Source organism: Mustela lutreola, chromosome 11 (assembly GCF_030435805.1).
Source record: "Mustela lutreola isolate mMusLut2 chromosome 11, mMusLut2.pri, whole genome shotgun sequence".
NCBI classification, from domain to species: Eukaryota; Metazoa; Chordata; class Mammalia; order Carnivora; family Mustelidae; genus Mustela; species Mustela lutreola.
Genome location: NC_081300.1, coordinates 68,525,634 through 68,546,940, shown reverse-complemented (window position 1 = coordinate 68,546,940; position 21,307 = coordinate 68,525,634). Strand labels below are relative to the sequence as shown.

General features: G+C 40.0%; 1 protein-coding gene across 14 annotated transcripts in view; it reads left to right on the top strand.

The window, feature by feature from the left end:
• The window catches only part of SFI1 (SFI1 centrin binding protein), a 102,616-nt gene that overhangs the window by 17,159 nt on the left and 64,150 nt on the right, over positions 1–21,307 (top strand). For 13 of the 14 annotated variants that reach the window (XM_059140917.1, XM_059140916.1, XM_059140927.1 and 10 more), the window contains exons 3-5: positions 4,799–4,972; positions 7,065–7,136; positions 16,180–16,290. In XM_059140917.1, the coding sequence (XP_058996900.1) occupies positions 4,799–4,972; positions 7,065–7,136; positions 16,180–16,290 (357 nt within the window). The remainder of the gene's footprint in view (positions 1–4,798; positions 4,973–7,064; positions 7,137–16,179; positions 16,291–21,307) is intronic. The other variant, XM_059140925.1, reaches the window with a different exon arrangement.

The window sequence follows — 21,307 nt, the reverse complement described above, 5'->3', positions numbered from 1 at the left end:
TGTTGATTATTTCCTTCACTGTGCAGAAGCTTTTTAGTTTTAGCTCCCTGTGTTGATTTTTGCTTTTGTTGTCTTTGCTTTGGTGTCAAATCCAAAAAAATCAGCACTGAGACCAATGTCAAGGAGCTTACTATCTACATTTTCTTCTAGGAGTTTTATGGTTCCAGGTCTTACATTCAAGTCTTTCATTTCTTTTGAGTTAATTTTTTTTTTTTAAGATTTATTTATTTGACAGACAGAGTTCACAAGTAGGCAGAGAGGGAGGCAGAGAGAGAGGGAGAAAGCGGCTCCCTGCTGAGCAAAGAGACCAATGTGGGGCTCAATCCCAGGACCCTGAGATCATGACCTGAGCCGAAGGCAGAGGCTTTAACCCACTGAGCCACCCAGGCGCCCCTCTTTTGAGTTAATTTTTGTTTATGATGTAAGATAGAGGTCCAGTGTTATTCTTTTGCATGTAGCTGTCCAGTTTTCTCAATACCATTTATTGAAGATACTGTCCTTTCCCTACTGTGTATATTCTTGGTTCCTTTATTATAAATTAATTGACTACAAACTTGAGTTGATTTTTAGGCTCTCTATTCTGTTTCATTGGTCTGTGTATCTTTTTATGCCAATGCCATACTGTTTTGATAACTATAGCTTTGTAATATAGTTTGAAATCAGGGAAAATGGTGCCTCCAGCTTTGCTTTTTCTCAAGATTGCTTTGGCTCTCCAGGGTCTTGGTTCTACACATACTTTAGGATTATTTGTTCTATTTCTGTGAAAAATACCACTGCAATTTTGATAAGGGTTACATTGAATCTATAGATGGCTTTGGGTAGTTTGGATATTTTAACAATATTGATTCTTCTAATCCATGACATGGAATATTTGAGGTGACTTTATAGAATATAACCTGTGAATAACAAGAATCAACTGTATATATGTATTTTTTTAATTTTTATTAATTTATTTGACAGACAGAGATCACAAGTAGGCAGAGAGGCAGGCAGAGAGAGGAAGGGAAGCAGGCTCCCTGCTGAGCAGAGTCCAATGTGGGGCTCGATCCCAGGACCCTGGGATCATGACCTGAGCCGAAGGCAGAGGCTTTAACCCACTGAACCACCCAGGCGCCCTGTATATATATTTTTGATACTGCTTTTGTCTAGAATAGTCTTGCTAGATTCTTACAAATTTTGATAACTTACCTGTAGATTCTTTGGGATTTTCCACATGCATAATCATGTCATATGCAAAATGACACTTTATTCCCCCTTTGCCAATCTTTAGGACTATAATTTTTCTTTTTTGCTTTGCTCTGCCAGCCAGGACCTTCAGTACATTGTATAGAAGTGGTCTTACATGTCCTGTTCATAATCTCAAAGGGGAAAGCTATGAGTTTCAGTTGATACCTGCATATTCATATACTGATTCATATGAATATATTTATATTCACATTTTCAGTATGGTATCTGCGTAAGTTTTTCTTAGATAGCCCTTATCAGATTAAGGTTTCTCTTCTGAGAACCTTAAACCTTAGTTTAAGACTTTTTGTCATGAATGGATATTGAATATTTTTTAATCAACTATCTTTTCTCCATCTATTGAAATGATTATTTGTCTTTATGGTTGATTTTTCTAATGGTAACCTTCCCTTTCTGGAATTAAGCCTCCATTATATTGTATTATACTTTTTCTGTGTTGCTGACTTGAGTTAGCTAATATTTTGTTTAGATTTTTACATCTGTATTCATTAGTGAGATGTAAATTTTTCTTTCTTAAAATTTCCTGGTTAGGTTTTGTATTAAGGTTATGGCTAGTCTCCTAAAACCATGTGGTTTTATACAGATCTGGGTGTGTAGGGTTCTTTTTTAAAAAAGAAATCTGAGGGGGGTGCCTTAGTTGTTTGAGTGTCTGACTCTTGATTTTGGCTCAGGTCATGATCTCAGGGTTGTGAGATTAAGTCCCATGTCAGGCTCTGTGCCGAGTGCTGTGTGCAGAACCTGCTTGAGGTTCTCTCTCCCTCTTCCTCTGCTCCTCCCCTGTTCTCTCTGTGTCTTTTTCTCTCAAATAGAATAGAACAGAATAGAAAAAGAATTCCTTCGATAGTTTATGTGAGATTGTCATGAATTTTTCCTATCATTTTGGTGGAACTTGACAGGAAGACCATCAAGGCCTGGATATTTCATTGCAAGAAGGTTTTTACTACTGTTTATTTTTGCTAATGGTTACTGGACTGTTCACATTTTATACTTCTTGTGCAGTTTTTGTTAAGTTTTGTTTTTCTAGCTACTTATCCATTTTATCTATATTTTCACATTTATTTTTATCAAGTTATTTACAATATCTCTTTGCATTTCTAATGATGTGTTTCCTTTTCCCCCCTAATACTGGTTTTTGGCCTTCTTTTTAAGAAGAGATTCTTGAGCAGTTTCATTGACTATTTGTCAGCTTTATTAGAGTTTTTTAAAAACTCGCTTTCCTTTTTGCTCTTCTCTGCTATGTTTTCCATTCATGTGAAAAAGAATCAACATTGCAGGCCTGAGACTGCTATTCTTAGAAAGTCCTGCTTACAAGGTAGGTCCTTGACTGGTGTCTAGAGACTTAGATTTCAGGATGGTTCTCACCGTTCCCACTGATAAGGGTAGTTAACTGTGCTAACAATGTAGTTTATACTGAGCACCAGCTTTCTTTCTAGGAATCTAGAATTTTGGTATGTGATAGGAAGAGGGTGCCAATAGGACCAGCCCCCATAAGAACTTTGGCCACTGAGTCTCTGATAAACTTCCCTGGTAGATGACATTTCATATGTGTTCACATAATTGAGTGCTGGGGGAATTAAGGGTATTCTTTTTTTTTTTTTTAACGTTTGTTCCTGCATTTTATTTTTTTTTCCCTTTTAAAAAAATTTTTTTATTTTTTTATTAACATATAATTTATTATTAGTCCCAGGGGTACAGGTCTGTGAATCGCCAGGTTTACACACTTCACAGCACTCACCATAGCACATAACCTCCCCAGTGTCCATAACCCACCCTCTTCTCCCTACCCCCGTACCCCCGGCCCCCCTGTTTGTTTTGTGACATTAAGAGTCTCTTATGGTTTGTCTCCCTCCTGATCCCACCTTGTTTCATTTATTTTTTTCCTACCCCCCAAGCCTCCCAAGTTGCCTCTCAACTTCCTCATATCAGGGAGATCATATGATAATTGTCTTTCTCTGATTGACTTATTTCGCTAAGCATAATGCCCTCTAGTTCCATCCACGTTGTTGCAAATGGCAAGATTTCATTTCTTTTGATGGCTGCATAGTATTCCATTGTATGTGGTGTGTGTGTGTGTGTATATATATATATATATATACACATATATACACATATATATACACATATATATATACCACATCTTCCTTATCCATTCATCTTTTGATGGACATCTAGGTTCTTTCCATAGTTTGGCTATTGTGGACATTGCTGCTATAAACATTCGGGTGCACGTGCCCCTTTGGATCACTATGTTTGTATCTTTAGGGGAAATACCCAGTAGTGCAATTGCTGGGTCGTAAGGTAGCTCTATTTTCAACTTTTTGAGGAACCTCCATGCTGTTTTCCAGAGTGGCTGCACCAGCTTGCATTCCCACCAACAGTGTAGGAGGGTTCCCCTTTCTCCACATCCTTGCCAGCATCTGTCATTTCCTGACTTGTTAATTTTAGCCATTCTGACTGGTGTGTGGTGATATCTCATTGTGGTTTTGATTTGTATTTCCCTGATGCCGAGTGATTTGGAGCACTTTTTCATGTGTCTGTTGGCCATCTGGATGTCTTCTTTGCAGAAATGTCTGTTCATGTCCTCTGCCCATTTCTTGCTTGGATTATTTGTTCTTCAGATGTTAAATTTGCTAAGCTCTTTATAGATTTTGGATATTAGCCCTTTATCTGATATGTCATTTGCAAATATCTTCTCCCATTCTGTCAGTTGTCTTTTGGTTTTGTTAACTGTTTGCTATGCTGTGCAAAAGCTTTTGATCTTGATGAAGTCCCAATAGTTCATTTTTGCCCTTGCTTCCCTTGTGTTTGACGTTGTTCCTAGGAAGAAGTTGCTGCGGCTGAGGTTGAAAAGGTTGCTGCCTGTGTTCTCCTCAAGGATTTTGATGGATTCCTTTCTCACATTGAGGTCCTTCATCCATTTTGAGTCTGTTTTCATGTGTGGTGTAAAGAAATGGTCCAATTTTATTTTTCTGCATGTGGCCGTCCAATTTTCCTAATACCATTTATTGAAGAGGCTGTCTTTTTTCCATCGGACATTCTTTCCTGCTTTGTTGAAGATTAGTTGACCATAGAATTGAGGGTCTACTTATGGGCTCTCTATTCTGTTCCATTGATCTACGTATCTGTTTTTGTGCCAGTACCGTGAAGTCTTGATGATGAATTAAGGGTATTCTATGTGGCTCCACTGGGAGAGGACTCTTGGAAGTATGCACCTGATTTGTCCCCTCCCCCTTTTCTCTTTACTGAATTTGCTTTGTGCCCTCTTGCTGTGATAAATCATAGCCTCAAGGGCAACTATATGCTGAGTTCTGTGAGTCCTTCTATCTAATCATCACTGAATCTACGGAGTAGCCTTGGGAATGTTTGGCTTACCATTGTGAATGGGAGGTATTTTTGTCAGAGATCAGGCTGCTTATTGTTCTTGAAGCATAGTTACTCTCAGTCAGTCTCATTTTGCTTATCTATTTAATTTCCCTTGTGCATCAAGAGATATTTGCATCACATGCAGAGATAATCTGATTCTCTCCTTTCCCCATTGCTCCTCAAATTTAAGGTCTCTTAAGGATGGTGCAGTTAAGAAAACTTATCCTCCAAAGGTACTGGCCAACCAGAAGTCTTCTGCCTTCTCTGGGATCCGGAGTGAGAAACCTTGGCCCACTCATCCAGTTCAGTATCCTGCCTCACATGGTTGGACCCGAAGGAACCGGTTACGAGAATTGCGTATCAGGTGAGCCTGCAAGTTGTCACCTGCCTGCAGTGGATTTTCCACTGTTCACTCTTCTTGGTTAAAATGAGGGGATGATTCTTATTCTCCTATCTCAATTAGTCGGAGACTTTGATGCCTACTCTTTGTGGCAGAATGTTCAGAAGAGAAGGATATTTAGGAATCTACAGACTTAAAGTCTGTCATTCTGTGTTTTCATTCCCATTCTCTAGTTGTACCCACAATGTATAAGCTATAAAGAGTCTTCCAGAAGAAGTCTAAACATAGTATAAGAAAAATTATCATTTTCCACTCCTCTTGATTAGGTCTATCAAAGGCATTTATTCATTCAGCGAAAAATTTTTTAAAAGATTTTTATTTATTTGAGGGGGAGAGAGAGAAGGAGAGCAAGAAAGCAGGAGCAAGGAGGAAGGGATGGAGGCAGAGGGAGAAGCAGACTCCTCACTGAGCAGGGAGCCCAATTCGGGGCTCGATCCCAGGACTCTGGGATCAGAACCTGAGCCAAAGGCAGACACTTAACCAACTGAGCCACTCAGGTGCCCTCAACAAAAATTTATCAGGCTTTTTCTTCCTGAAGACGTGGCATCCATCTCCTATGCAGCATCACGGACTTCCTCTGACCTCTGGTGAAGCCCAAGATTGTTACAAAGAGGACCAAGAAATTTATCTGGCACCAGATATGTCAAAATTAAACACAAATGGAAGAAACCCAGAGGCATTGACGGTAGGGTGCACAGAAGATTCAAGGGCCAGATCCTGATGCCCGGCATATGATACAGGAACAACAGGAATACCAAGCACATGCTGCCCATTGGTTTCTGGAAGTTCCTAGCCCACAGTGTCAGCTCTGCGATGTGCAATAAATCTTACTGTGTAGAGATTACTCCCAGTGTCTCCTCTAAGAAGCACAAAGCCACTGTGGAAAGAGCAGTCCAGCTGGCCATCAGAGCCACCAATCCCAATACCAAGCTTCACAATGAAGAAAATGAATAGATAGCTTATGTGCATATTTGTGTTAATAAAACCATCAAACTACCAAAAAAATTTATCAGGTGCCTACTTGGCCAGGTGTTGTGCTAGATGATGAGCATATAAGGTGAATAAGACATTTGTAATCCATGACCTCCCAAAGGCTTAAAATCATGTAGGCTTGACTGAGTGTTGAGTCCCACCAAGAAAACAGGATAAATGCTAGAAGATGAGAGGATGTAGTGCTGCAGGCCCACATGGGTAGAACAGCCCCGCTAGTGTAGCCAGAGGAAGTGGGCTTTAAGATGAGCCTTATATGGTAATGTATGAATAAGCCACATAAAGAGTAGGAAGAAGAAGAGTGTTCCAAGCTGAACCTGGAGACTAACTGGCTGAGACAAGCCACCTTTATTGTATGTGTACCAGGCGCTGTGCTAGGTACTTGAGATACTATAAGACTTGGTCCCCATTCTCAAGGGCTTATAGTGCAGAGGGAACAACAGGTCCCCTGTGAGCCGATTACTGTGATTTGGTGTCATAACATTATATTATACTAAGGGTTGAATCAGGGTGTTGAGGGTACAAGGCTACTCACCGTGTTTGGATTGGGGAAGGTCCAGGAAGGCTTCCCTTAGGAGCAAGCATTGAAGGTGAACCTTGATAGGTAAGTGGGCATTTGCTAGGTGTTTTAGGTAGTAAGAATAATGTGAATAAAAGCATTTTCTTGTACTTGCTTCCTTTATTTCGACTCTGAAGTCTTCATTGACAAAAGACTTTATATTGAAAGTATTTTTTCAAAAATAATCGGCTTGGGGGTCACCTGGCTGGCTCAGTTGGTAAAGCATATGACTCTTGATCTCAGGGTTGTGAGTTAGAGCCCCACAATGAGGGTAGAGATTACTTATAAACATAAAAATAATGAAACAATCTGCTTGATCTTGGCTTTATAAATCTGTCCATCCTATGCGCTATTTGATGCAAGAATAGCTGTGATTCACCTTTTGACTCATGCTAGCATACCTCCCCATGGGACATTAATTTCCCCCTGCTTTCCAGAAAATTGATGAAATAAGTCAAATGGAATTTTAAAATGTGTATGTATATATCCTTTCTTTCCTTCTTTCAGATGCGTGACCAGAAAGTTCTTATATTTGTGGATTCGAATGACTTTTGGAAGAGTATTTCCCTCTAAAGCCAGGTAGTATTAGCTCAGAAAACCAAATTCCTCTGAGTTTATTCTAGGTTTTTGTTTTGTAGTAAGCCCATATGTAACCTTTGTTATGGCATGTGTTACATTCTCCTCCCCTCTCCCCCAGCCTCTAGCAGGCATATGATATAATGGTAACCTAACACGCCCTAGTTTGACCCAATGAGTGTATGAAGGAATCCTAAGTAAACCAGGGTAGCTAAGACCCTCTCTGAAAAAAAGGATTTGCCCAGAAGTAAATAATCTCTTTCATGGACTGACCACATTGACTTGATCTAGAACAGAACCGGGGGCGGGGGGAGTTGGCATTGGCAAGGGGAGTGAAATTTTAGTATAGAAAGTCCCTGTGCCCCCCCCCCCCCCCCCCCCCCCGCTTCACTTTGTATGGGCCACTGCCCCCTACTGCGGGTTTGGTTAAAACTGCTTCAGCTGCAGCACAAAGAGCGAAAAGTGGATTGCACTGGGAGCCACCAGGGTCAGGGACCCATACAGGAGCCGGTGGGGTTGGAGACAAAGGGCCAGTGTAGGGTTTATTGCTAAGGAAAAATTGACAGCCATTGAGATGTAAGCATTTTTTTAAAAACAGAAATGTTGTGGGCTCTTAACCCCTCTACTTGTCCCTTATTACAACTTTTCTTTTTTCATTTTTCTGACATTGTGGCTTTCCTAATCTGGAACATCATCCAAGTCTCTTAAGCAAATTTGGCCTGTGGGTGTCCTCTGAAATCTTTGCATGCACCCTGTGGGGAGCCATGCTCTTCCCATCTCCTTTGTGTGTCTTTACCAGTCCCAGCCTCACAGGTTAGGCAGAGTTCACCTCTGCATTTCCTTCTTCTCCTGGACCTTGGCCCTGTCCTTTTTCACTTGCTTGGTAGCTTTTCAGTACCTACAAATAAAGTTGTTTTTAATTCAGTTGAATATTTTATTTATTACTCCACCCAAACTTTTATTCTTCTTTTAGTGACTGTCCTAAAGCATAAAATATATATGTTTAATTCATCAGTGTCTAATGTTAATAGGCTCTTTTGCCCTCTTCCCAAACAAGGCAAGGTCCTTAAAGCAAGCTTTAACTCTGTCTGTCCCCTCTCCTGACTTGTATGCCCTTTCTGTGAGGTATTTTAATTCTGTTTATATTTGAAAATCTGTAAAACATTATTTTTTCTGGTTTTATACAGCTAATATTCACATATTTATCCTTCCTGTTTTTTTCCCTGTGTCTCCAGTTTTCCATCTGTGATTATTTTCCTTATGTCCTTGGAACAGCCTGATAATTTGCATCAGAATAGATCTGCTTGTGATGAATTCTCTCAGATTTTGTCTAAAAATGTTTTTATTTCACTTTCGTTTTTGAGGGATATTTCACTGCATAGAGAAATCTAGGTTGCCAGTTTCTTCCCCAGCATTTTGAAGATAGTTCATTGTCTTATGGCTTCCATTTGTAAGTTGTTAGTCTAACTGTTGCTGGTTTGAAGATTCATTATCTTATTTTTCAGAGTTTTTTTTTTTTTTTAAGATTTTATTTATTTGCCAGAGAGAGAGAGGGAGAGAGAGCGAGCACAGGCAGGCAGAATGTCAGGCAGAGGCAGAGGGAGAAGCAGGCTCCCCGCTGAGCAAGGAGCCTGATGTGGGACTCGATCCTAGGACTCTGGGATCATGACCTGAGCCGAAGGCAGCTGCCCAACCAACTGAACCACCCAGGCGCCCTTTATTTTTCAGAGTTTTAATATGATATGCCTAGGTATGGATTTATTTTCTTAAAGTCCTTTAGTTCATTCTGAGATAATAGCTGACAGGGTTTTGTATTTTTGCTTTGTTTTGTGGACACATCTTTCTGGCATAGTTTCTTTGTCTATAGGCATGTTACTCTCCTTTTGCTTTCCCATAAAAATAACCTTGTGGAGGATTTGACCTCATATTTTGTTGCTCCTTTTTATGTGGAATTGATCTTTCTGGCCTTTTTAGAATGAGGCAAGATCAGTTAACTTTCCTATTTCACAGAGCTCCCACTTCTGTCTCATTTGTAGTTATTTAAAGATATGGCAGCTTGCTCTATGGGATATCCTGGTTCTATTCCACTAAAACACTTGGTCTGATCCTCTCTTTCTTCATCTCTCATGCATCTCCTGCTCAATTTCTATTCTGCTGCCAGCAGGTTTTCCTCATTCTGAAGCTCTGGCCTAAAAGGGAGCCTGGCATGTTGGTTCTGAGACTAGGGGCAGGACTGCTCCAACTGTTTCAGTTCTGTCTATGTGAGCCTGGTAGTGGAGTGGAGAAAACTCCTCTCAGGTTCAGCTGCGAGTCTCAGATGGAGCCTTTACAATTTGCAGTGACCACTAATGGCTGTTTTGGGTTTTTTTTTCCCCCATTCTCAGGTTCCTTAGATGCCAACCTCCTTGTTCCTTCTTTCTCCTGTAGAAATGTTAAGACCATGCAGGTCTTTTGACTGTGGATGGTTTGTCTTCATCTGCTTGCATTTTGATTTTATGGGGATAACTTGTCCCATGGTTTTGTTGTAATTGGTACGTGAATTTTTGGTTTTGCTACATGGTTACTGTTCGTGTTTTATGGGGATTTAGAGACTGGAAACCTCTGTTGTCCTCTCCACTGTCTTCCCCAAGTTCTTTTCCTCTTCACTTTTATTTAACTTATTATTTGACCCATATTTATCTAGAAATGTTTGTTTAAGTAATGCCCATTTATAGTCCCAGTACTTGGGAAATGCTGATTATATTAGAAATTCATTCAGGGGTGCCTGGGTGGCTCAGTGGGTTAAGCCTCTGCCCTTGGCTCGGGTCGTGATCTCAGGGTCCCCATATCAGGCTCTCCACTTGGCAGGGAGTCTGCTCTCCCCGCCCCCCGCCTACTTGTGATCTCTGTCTGTCAAATAAATAAATAAAATCTTAAAAGAAAAGAGTGGGGTTATGGACATTGGGGAGGGTATGTTCTTTGGTGAGTGCTGTGAAGTGTGTAAACCTGGCGATTCACAGACCTGTTCCCCTGGGATAAAAATATATGTTTATAAAAAGAAAAGAAAAGAAATGCATTCAACTCTAAGTAAGAGAGAGACTGATAGTGTCTTTAACAAATTGGGATTTGCTTTTTCTTGTAAGCAGTCTGGAGGTTGGTGTTCATTTAGCTGCTCAGGGAGCCCATCAGAGACTCAGGCTCTTAGTACCTTTTGAGTTCATCATTTTTAACGTATTGGCCCTTTTTCCTCAGAGATGATACTGCATTGTTGCAAAATGACTGTTCTGTTTTACACAGGAAGGAATAAGGAAGGGTAGCGTCAGATCTCTCTTTTACTCAGGAAAATAAAACTTTCCTGGAAACCTTCAGTTGCGTTCTGGTTTTTTTTGTTTTTTTTTTTTTTTTAAAGATTTTATTTATGGGGCGCCTGGGTGGCTCAGTGGGTTAAGCCGCTGCCTTCGACTCGGGTCATGATCTCAGGGTCCTGGGATCGAGTCCCGCATCGGGCTCTCTGCTCAGCAAGGAGCCTGCTTCCCTCTCTCTCTCTGCCTGCCTCTCCATCTACTTGTGATTTCTCCCTGTCAAATAAATACATAAAATCTTTAAAAAAAAAAAAGATTTTATTTATTTATTTGATAGACAGAGATCGCAAGTAGGCAGAGAGGCAGGCAGAGAGAGAGGAAGGGAAACAGGCTCCCTGCTCAGCAGGGAGGCTCAATTGAGCCCCCTGACACAGGGAGGGCTCAGTTCCAGGACCCTGGGATCATGTGAGCCAAAGGCAGAGGCTTTAACCCACTGAGTCCCCCAGGTACTCCTCTGCTTCTGCCTCATTGTCTGAGCTATGTTACTGACTGCCTTTTGCTATAGAGGAGGCTGATAAAGAAACCTTTCCAGCTTCTGCACCAGATGACCGCGAGGAGGCAGCGGCTTGACAGTGGGTGTTGTGTTAGCCAGTGACCGATATCTGTTATACTGCTTTAAAATCATCCTGTTAGGGTGCCTGAGTGGCTCAGTGGGTTAAAGCCTCTGCTCAGGTCTTGATCCCAGGGTACTGGGATCAGGTCCCGAATCGGGTTCTCTGCTCAGCAGGGAGCCTGATTCTCTCTCTCTCTCTGCCTGCCTCTCTGCCTACTTGTAATCTCTCTGTCAAATAAAAAAATAAAATCATCCTATTACACTCTTTACTTTCTTTGCTCATGAGTGGTAGCAGGGCCTGGAGGGATGATACTGGACTAGAATTTGGGAGACCTGAGTTTGGGGCCTAGTCCAGGGCCTAGCTAATTATTTGACCTGGGGAAAAGTTATGGCTCTGGGCCTTAGTTTCTCAGATTGTAGAGTGAGAGAGTAAGAATACTGCTTGTTCTCTAACATCTACCAGAATTAGAATTCTGATACTGTGTTGACTTAGAAATTTAGGGTGGGATGTTTTTGTTTTTTTCTTTAAGTTATAATCTCTTGTTATTTTATTATTATTATTATTTTCATTTTGTAATCTCTTTTTAAATCAAGTGAGTTGTTTGTTACTTTGGGGAAGATTGGGCATATTGATGTTTGCTTTTTTGTTTGTTTTCGTCTTTCTTTATGTTTTTCCTCACTTTTAAGAATATTAGAGGAGAATTAATTCATACCAGAAAATGCAGAATAATGCCCTTATGTTCTTGGAGATTGTTTTAACTTTTATTAACTGGCATTGTTTTGTCATTAATAAACTGAACCAAAATGACCAAAAATAATGCAGTATATATCCATATATAAGGTAGTCTTAAATGTGAGGTAGTTACTTACTTTCCTGAAGAGAAGATCTGAACAGTTTTTTTTTTTAAGATTTTATTTATTTATTTGATAGAGAGAGAAAGATCAGAAGTAGGCAGAGAGGCAGGCAGAGAGAGGGGAAGGGAAGCAGGCTTCCCGCTGAGCAGAGAGCCCAATGAGGGGCTCGATCCCAGGACCCTGGGATCATGACCTGAGCAGATGGCAGAAGCTTTAACCCACTGAGCCACCCAGGTGCCCCCTGAACAGTTTTTTTGACTAATTTGAGAAGTAGGTAGAACAGTCATGTCCTTCTATGGTATTTAATTCATCAAGCTTTCTTCCTAAGATTTCTTAGCTAATGGCCTTGCTTCCTACTTTCTTGATAGAAACAACAGAAGAGGGGCACCTGGGTGGCTCAGTGGGTTAAGGCTCTGCCTTCGGCTCAGGTCATGATCCCAGGGTCCTGGGATTGAGCTCTGCATTGGGCTCCATACTTAGCAGGGAGTCTGCTTCTCCCTCTCCCTCTGCCACTGCTCATGTGCTTTCTGTCTCACTCACTCCTTCTCTCAAATAAATAAATAAATAAAATCTTTAAAGAAAGAAAGAAAGACACAGAGGAGACCAGCACAAGTTCCCTCCACCATATCTACCCACCGCCAACATCTTTCACTGTGCAAGCTGCTTTAGGTAGGTGAATTGTCCTTGCTCTCATCTGTGGCAAAATCCTTGGCTTTTGCACCGTTTTCTTTGTGCCTTCTCAAGGCCATTACCCAAGCAGTTTTTTTCTCTTCTGCATCAGTTTTTTGCCATTTACTAGGTCATTTGCACCAGCATATACCCTTATTTCTCTCAACCTGAAAAAAAAAATCTCTTTGACCATACATCCTCCTGCAGCTAGCACCGCCGTCTCTTTGCTCCCCTTTTACCTCAACTCCCCTGGCCTTACTCTGTCTCCAACACAGAGTATGGATTTGTAGTCTCTCTCAAATCCATCCCACTAGGCTTTAGACTGGCCCTCCACCAGAACTGTTTTCGATAAGGTCACTACATCATCTTTGCACTGCTTCCATGGAACCTCACAACCGTGACCGTCTCATCAGCTCTCAGGATGATTCCCAAATATATACACCCCACCCAGACCTCTCCCCTTGTCCAGACTGCTACATATGTAACAATCTATTGTGTCTAATAGATTTCACAGTTTAGTATGTTCAATCCAAAATCTAGATCATCCCCACAAACATCTCTCCCAAGTTTTCTCCTTCTGTTAATGGAAACTCCCATCTTTCCAGGAATTTAGGTCAGAAGCCTGGGAGTTACCTCTGACCTCTCTTACTCTCTCACACCCCAGTCTGCAATGCCAGTGCCGTAATTGTGGTGACTCAGTTTTCAAAATGTGTTCAAACTCCACCTCTGTTCAGAACCTCCAGTTATCATTGTGTCTCCCCTGAATGATCCCGGTGACTGCACTGGTTTCCTGCTTCCAGCCCTGTTCCAGTCAGTCTCTTCACGACAGGTATTCTGAATAGATCAAGTCCTGTCTCTCCTGTGCTCATGTGGCAGGTGGCTTCCCTACAGGCTGAGAGAGCGTAAAACTGTAGTCCTTACTTGGTGCATAACGCCAATCACCTTTTTGTTTCACCCATCTGTGGATTTTTTTTTTTTAATTTCTGCTGTCCTGTTTTAAATTTCCTGCATCTCATTTTGTTCTCTGAATATTTTTAAAAACATAGCACCCTGAAGGTTCTTAATTTTTTTAGGTTAATGTAGCAATTTGTTTTTAAGATTTTTGCTTATATTGTCTGTTTCTCCTGAGCCCCTTTTTCTCTGTTCTTTTGGTCACTGTCTCATATGGGAGCTTTTCCCTAAATGTCAAAAGACCCTTTTGTTGTCTGTTCATATTTAAGAGGTAAGCACTAAAATATTAATTTTGGAGGCTTTTCTGTGTATGCACAGGGACTTGTAAATTGAAGGCTTCGCTTTAGGTTTTTGAGGCAGAGACAAGACAGTTTCACTGGGGAGCCTCCAGCTGTCAATATCTAAAAGCCTTTTCCCTGGGAGCACCTGGGGGGCTCAATCGGTTAAGTGTCTGCCTTTGGCTCAGTTCATGATCCCAGGGTCCGGGGATCAAGCCCCAAAGTGGGCTCCCTGCTCTGCGGTGAGCCTTTTCTGTCTCCCTCCACTGCTCCCCCTGCTTGTGTGCATTCGCTCTCTCTCTCTCGCTCAAATAAATAAATGAAATCTTAAAAAATAATAATAATAAAAGCCTTTCCCTTAAATTGATCAATTTTCCCCAGAGGAGAGGAATCCTCCAAACTCCTTTTGGGTTGAGTGGCTTGGAGGCGGGTCTTGGTGGTTATAAGTTTGGCTCTAGGCAGAGGAGAGGGAATGGGGGTCTCACTGTTGTGTATGTGGACTCCGTTGAAGACCCTCTCCAGAGCTCTGCCTGGTATTCTGCAGTCCAGTGGCCCTCTTTTCAGCCTCTCCAGAGAGAAACCTGAGTCTCTGCTTGGGTAAAGAACAGGACCTGGGGCCTAACTGATTATGCCTGCCAACCATCCTATGTTTCCATCTCCAGCCAGGCTCCCCTGTTCCTGATGCCTCATGTTCCCTGCTTTTCTGTCTGTGCCACCAGCTGGGTGTGCCTCGATTCCTCTGCTTTCTCCGATCTGTTGATTCAGTTGCCCCTTGCCTGCCTGCTCTCTAGCATCTAAAATTTGTTGACATCTCTTGTCTATCATCGTTGCTCCTATTCTCTGTCATCGTGGGCTTACCCCTCAAAATATATGGGCTGTTATTTTATAAGGTTTGGGGAAGGAGGGAGGTAGGTGGACAGTAGTAGTTGATAGAAGGAAGTACATATACAAATGCAAGTGGTTCGTTTCCATTAAAATTTTTCTAAATCAGGGACGCCTGGGTGGCTCAGTTGGTTAAGCTGCTGCCTTCGGCTCCAGTCATGATCCCAGCGTCCTGGGATCGAGTCCCACATCGGGCTCCTTGCTTCGCGGGGAGCCTGCTTCTCTCTCTGCCTACCAGTCTGCCTGTGCTCGTGTGCTCTCTCTCTCTAACATATAAAATCTTTAAAAAAATTTTTTTTTTATCTAAATCATGAACAGAGTTGTTGTTTTAAAAATTTTCAAATATAGACATGTGTAATAGGAAACAGCAGTCTCCTGTAATCAATCTCTCCCTGAGAGATAAACACTGGTAATAGTTTGGTATACTGGAAACCTTTTCAGGCTTTTAATATGTATAATATAATCATTTATATATGTATACACAATGCATGCATGTACACATAGATGTTTTTATGTATGTATGCAAATATGTGTGCATACATTATATTTTATGTAGATATATGTAAATTTAGTATGTATTAATTCCAACATATGGGTACTGGAAGTAAAAAAATTAATTTTTATAAAAATGGTGTCATACATACTTTATGAGCTAGCTTTATCTTTTCACCTAACACCTTTCCTGGAACATCTCTCCATTTCAGTTGTACTTGGCTCTACTTCATTAAAAAATGACTAGAATGGCATTGATTGAATTTAACCTACCCCCCTTTGAGGGGCATTTCTTACAATTTTTTTTTTTTAGTTTTTATCACGAACAATAGTGAAGTGAATTTCCTTGTTTTTGCTAGCTAGAAGAAGCCATGAGTGGCGAGGAAGAAGGACACGTTAGTTAAAGGACACAGTTCTGCAGAACTGTGAATAGAAATTCAAAGTGACCAACAGGCACAGAGTTCTTGAGTTCTCAGTCACCTCATAGTGCCTGTTAGCATCAATGCAGTGTGCCATTGCTCTTACTTTCTTTCTAATCAACTTTTGCCCCTTTATTTCCTCTGCCTCTCTTTGGCTGTTTTTATAACTCCTCTGGCTAACTTTCAGTTAAACTAATATGTTGTGTTCCTGTAAGTACTAGGGATACCATTAGGCATTTGCTTATAATTTTTAATCTCCTGTATATGTAAATGGGAAGTGTAGCTACAGCTTTTTACTAATAAAAAATATTTTTTAGTCTGATGAAGGAAAACAAAAACTGGAGAATAATTCTTAACTTGGAAACTCAGAAAGTCAGATTTTTATTTTACTTTAACCTCTCTAATTGGTAAGATCTGGAGTATAACATTTTTTAGTTTTCTTTCTAATTTAAATAGTTCAAAGATTTTGGTCTAAAAAATGTGTTTTTATTCTATTCTGGTGTTGTCAAATAATGAGCCACACTTTTCTATGCTAAAGGCAATATGAAACTAATTTGGAAATAAATATCATAATCATGGATCTCTGATTTTCGTTTATTGCTGAAGGTTTTACTATGAGCAAAGAATACTTCGGAAGGCCTTTGAAGAATGGAAAGAAGAGTGGTGGGTTTTCCAGCGAGAGTGGAAACTCTGTGTTCGAGCAGACTGTCACTACAGGTCAGGTTTCATGTTATATGAAATTTTATTGATACACATTATTAAGTAGCTAATTGTTAGCATGTTTCTGGTCAAAAGGTGAGAGGTTTTTGATGTTTGTTTTCCAAAGATTCACTTATTTATTTGAGAGAGTGAGAAAAAGTGTGAGCAAAGAGAGCGGGGGAGAGAATCTCAGGCAGATTCCCCATTGAGCAGGAAGCCTGACATAGGACCCGATCCCATGACCTGAGTCAAAGTCAAGAGTCGGACACTCAGCCGATTTCCCCAAGAGGAAAAAAATTTTTGCCCCCAGTATTATAACATATAATTGACATATTATCACTGTATGAGTTTTAGATGTATAGTGTAAAGGTTTCACTTATGCAATGATTACCAGAGTAAGTTTAATTAACATCCATCATCTCATACAGACACAATAAAAAGAAATGGGAAAAAAAGAAAAGAGCTGGGTGGCTCATTCTGTTAGGCATCTGACTTTAGCTCAGGTCATGATCTCAGGGTCATGGGATCCCACTTGCACTGGGCTCCCTGTTCAGCAGGGAGTCTGTTTGTCCTTCTCCTTCTGCCCCTGCCCCCATTCGTTTTTTTTCTCTCTCTCTCTCTGTCTCTCAAATAAATAAATACAGGTTTTTTTATAAAACTTTTTTAGTTATAGAGGCGCCTAGGTGGCCCAGTGGGTTAAGCCGCTGCCTTCGGCTCGGGTCATGATCTCAGGGTCCTGGGATCGAGCCCCACATCGGGCTCTCTGCTCTGCGGGGTGCCTGCTTCCTCCTCTCTGCCTGCCTCTCTGCCTACTTGTGATCTCTGTCTGTCAAATAAATAAATAAAACTTAAAAAAAAAAACTTTTTTAGTTATAATAGAAAGTCTTAGGGTTTATTATTTATTTTAAAAATATTATTTATTTATTTATTGGAGAGAGAGAGAGAGGGAGAGAGAATGAGAGTGAGCACAAGCAGGTAGAAGAGGTAGAAGAGCAGAGGGAGAGAGAGAAGCAGTCTCCCTGCCAAGAAGAGAGCCGAACGTGGGGCGTGAGCCCAACGCAGGGCCCAATCCCAGGACCCTGGGACCATGACCCGAGCCAAACGCAGACACCCAACCAACTGAGCCACCCAGGCATCCCAGGAGTTATTCTCTTAACAACTTTCATATATCTTATACAGCAGTGGTAACTATAGGCATCATGTTGTACATTTCATCTCCAGTACTTCTCTATTTTATAATAAGAAGTTTATACCTTTGACCACTTTCCTCCAGTTCCCTCTCCCTCCCCAGCCTGTGGTACTACAAATATGATCTTTTTCTATAAGTTTTTTGTGTTTGCTTTTAGACTTCACATGTAAGTGAGATCATAGAGTATTTGTCTTTATCTGACTTAGTCATTCAGTATCATGCCTTCAGGGTTCATCCATGTTGTCAAAAATGGCAGGATTTCTTTGCTTTTTATTTCATTGTATGTACATATATATATATATATACCACAACTGCATCCATTCACCCATCCGTGGACACTTAGGTACTTATGTTGTTTCCATGTCTTGGCTGTAAATAATGCTGCTATGAACATGGGAGTACAAATACCTTTTCAAGTTAGTGTCTTCATTTATATCAAATATATTCCCAGAAGTGAAATTGCCAGATCATATGGTAGTTCTGCTTTTAAATCAATACTTCTTTTTTTAATTTTTGATTGACATATAATGTATTATTAGCCACAGGGGTACAAGTCTGTGAATCGCTAGGTTTACAGACTTGGTAGTTATACTTTTAATTTTTGTGGATCCTCCATACTGTTTTCCATAGTAGCTACAGCAATTTACAGTCCCACCAACAGTGCACAAGGCTCCCTTTTCTCTGCATTCATGCCAGCATTTGTTATCTCTTGTCTTTTTGATGATGGGACAGCTGTGAGGTGTGAGGTGATGGTTCGTTCTAACAAGTACGAGGTGATAGCTCCTTGTGGTTTTGATTTGTATTTCCCCTATGAAGGGTGATGTTGAGCATCTTTTCATGAACCTGTTGGCCTTTCACATATCCTGTTTGGAAAAATGTCTATATTGAGCTTCTTTGCCTATTTTTTTAAAAGATTTTATTTATTTATTTGACAGACAGAGATCACAAGTAGGCAGAGAGGCAGGCAGAGAGAGAGGGAATCAGGCTCTCTGCTGAGCAGAGAGCCGATGCAGGACCTGATCCCAGGACCCTGGGATCATGACCTGAGCCAAGGGCAGAGGCTTTAACCCAATGAGCCACCCAGGTGCCCCTCTTTGCCTATTTTTTAATTGGAGTATTTGGGGGGTTTTTTGCTCTCAAGTTGTAGGAGTTCTTTATATATTTTGGATATTAATCCTTTATCAAATCTTATGGTTTGCAAATATTTTTTCCCCATTCCATAGGTTATCTTATTCACTTTGTTAATTTGTTTTGCTGTGCAGAAGTTTTTTTGGTTTGGTGGAATCCCATTTGTTTATGTTTGATTTCATTGTTTGTGCTTTGGGTGTGCATATAAAAAAAAATCATTGCTAAGACCCATGTGAAGGAGCTCTTTTTTCCTGTATTTTCTTTTAGGGATTTCATGGTTTCAGGTTATATTTAAGTCTTTAATCCCCTGTGAGTTAATTTTTATGAGTGGTTTAAGATGGGGTCTAGTATCATTCTTTTATATGTGCATATTGAATTTTCACAGCACCATTTTTCGAAAAGATTATCATTTTTCCATTGAGTAGTCTTTGCTCCTTTGTCAAATATTAGTTGACCATTTATACTTGGGTTTATTTCTGGGCTTTTGATTCTATTCCATTGGTTTGTTTTTATGCCAGTACCATACTGCTTTGATTTTGTAGCTTTATAGTACAGCTTTAAATCAGGAATTGTGATGCTTCCTGCTTTGTTCTTCTTTCTCAGAATTGCTTTGGATATTTTGGGTCTTTTGTGGGTCCATGGAAATTTTTGGATTGTTCTACTTTTGTAGAAAATGCTACTGGAATTTGATAGGATTTACATTGAATCTATAGATGGATTTTGGTAGTATCATTTTAATAATTTTAATAATAACAATTATGTAATTAAATTACATAATCTAATAACATTTTAATAATATTAATTCTTCCTATCCATAAGTATGGGATACCTTTCCATTTATTTGTGTCTTTGATTTCTTTCGTCAGTGTTGTATAGTTTTCAGAATAGAGATCTTTCACCTCCTTGGTTAAATTTATTACAGAGTATTTTATTGTTTTTGATGTTATTATAAATGGAATTGATTTGTCAGATAGTTCACTGTTCGTGTATGGAAATGATACTGATTTCTGTGTGTTAATACTTTATCCTGCCAAGTTTACTGAATTTTTTACTAAATAGTTTTAGGTCTGAGTCTTTAGGGTTTTCTGTATATAAAATCATGTCGTCTACAAATAGAGATAATTTCACTTCCTCCTTTCCAATTCTGATGCCTTTTATTTGTTTTTCTTTCCTGATCACTTTGACTGAAACTTCAAATACTATGTTGAATAGGAGTGGTGAGAGAGGACACTTTTGTCTTGTTCCTCATCTTAGAAGAAAAACTCTCATCCTTTCTCCTTTGAGTATGATGTTAGCTGTGGGCTTGTCATATATGGCCTTTATTATATTGAGATATGTCTGGTCTATCCATAATTTGTTAAATATCTTTATCATTAATGGTTATTGAGTTTGGTCAAATGCTTTTTCTGTGTCTGTTGAGGTTACCCTATGATTCTTTTTTTTCATTCTGTTAATGTGATGGATCGCATTGGTTGGAGAAACATTTTGAATCCTATTTCTGTTTTTCTTCAAACTCTTTTTAGAATAAGATCAAAGTCCTAAATTAAACCCAAGCACATGTGCATGTGGGCACACACACACAGAAATACCTCTTTAAGTAGCCATTATATGTTGCTCTTGTTAATGATTTGAATAGGGTTTTCTCTCTGACTCTCACGTATAATTTCTAATTCTGAGAGTGTTCCCATGTTTTTAAAATAATAAGTTGTTTTAAATTTTATTGATTATAGGAGAAAATATGTGTCCGGTATGGGACATTAAGAAAGTAGAAATAGAAAGAAAAAACTAAATCTTGACATTGGTACTCCCAGGGATAAGTAGAGGAAAAAGTAAAAATTAGAATTATGTCAAATACACATTTTATACCTTTTTTATGCAGTAAAAATTAATGTATCTTACACATTGCATCTTTTAAAAATAGTACTCTCATAATCACTTCTTTATTTAGATTCTTTGGGTCAGGGTTTCTGATTTGTGAATATTTCAGATAAAATAAAGACAATGTTGAATCATTCTAATAAGCTTATAGAGTACGAAATCAAGTCTTATGGGGCAACTGCCTTTGGCTTAAGTCATGATCCCAGAGTCCTGGGATTGAGGCCTGGATCAGGCTTCCTGCTCAGTGGGAAGCCTGCTTCTCCCTCTCCCACTCCCCTTGCATGAGTTCGCTCTCTTGCTGCGCTGGTCTCAAATAAATAAGTAAAATCTTAAGAAAAAAGAAATCAAGTCTTAGGAAATGGGATAGAAAATACGGAGGGACTGACAGTCTTAATGTGTATAGTGTATGTATTGAGAAGGAAAAGACAAAGGACGAGTGTCATTGACCATGTTTAGTGCAGAAGAGAGGTAATGTTTTATATTAATAATGTGGATGATTACGGTGATAAAGGTATGACTGTCACTCCAAATGTCACAGCTTTGTGATGCTGAAGATGAAGTTATTCTCATATAACTCAAAGACTATTTTTTTTTCTTAGTGATTTTTTTTTAAAGATTTTATTTATTTGACAGAGAGAGATCACAAGTAGATGGAGAGGCAGACAGAGAGAGAGAGATAGAGAGAGAGGGAAGTAGGCTCCCTGCTGAGCAGAGACCCCCCCCCCCCCCATGCAGGACTCAATCCCAGGACCCTGAGATCATGACCTGAGCCGAAGGCAGCAGCTTAACCCACTGAGCCACCCAGGCGCCCCTCTTAGTGATACTTTAAGTAAGGTAAGG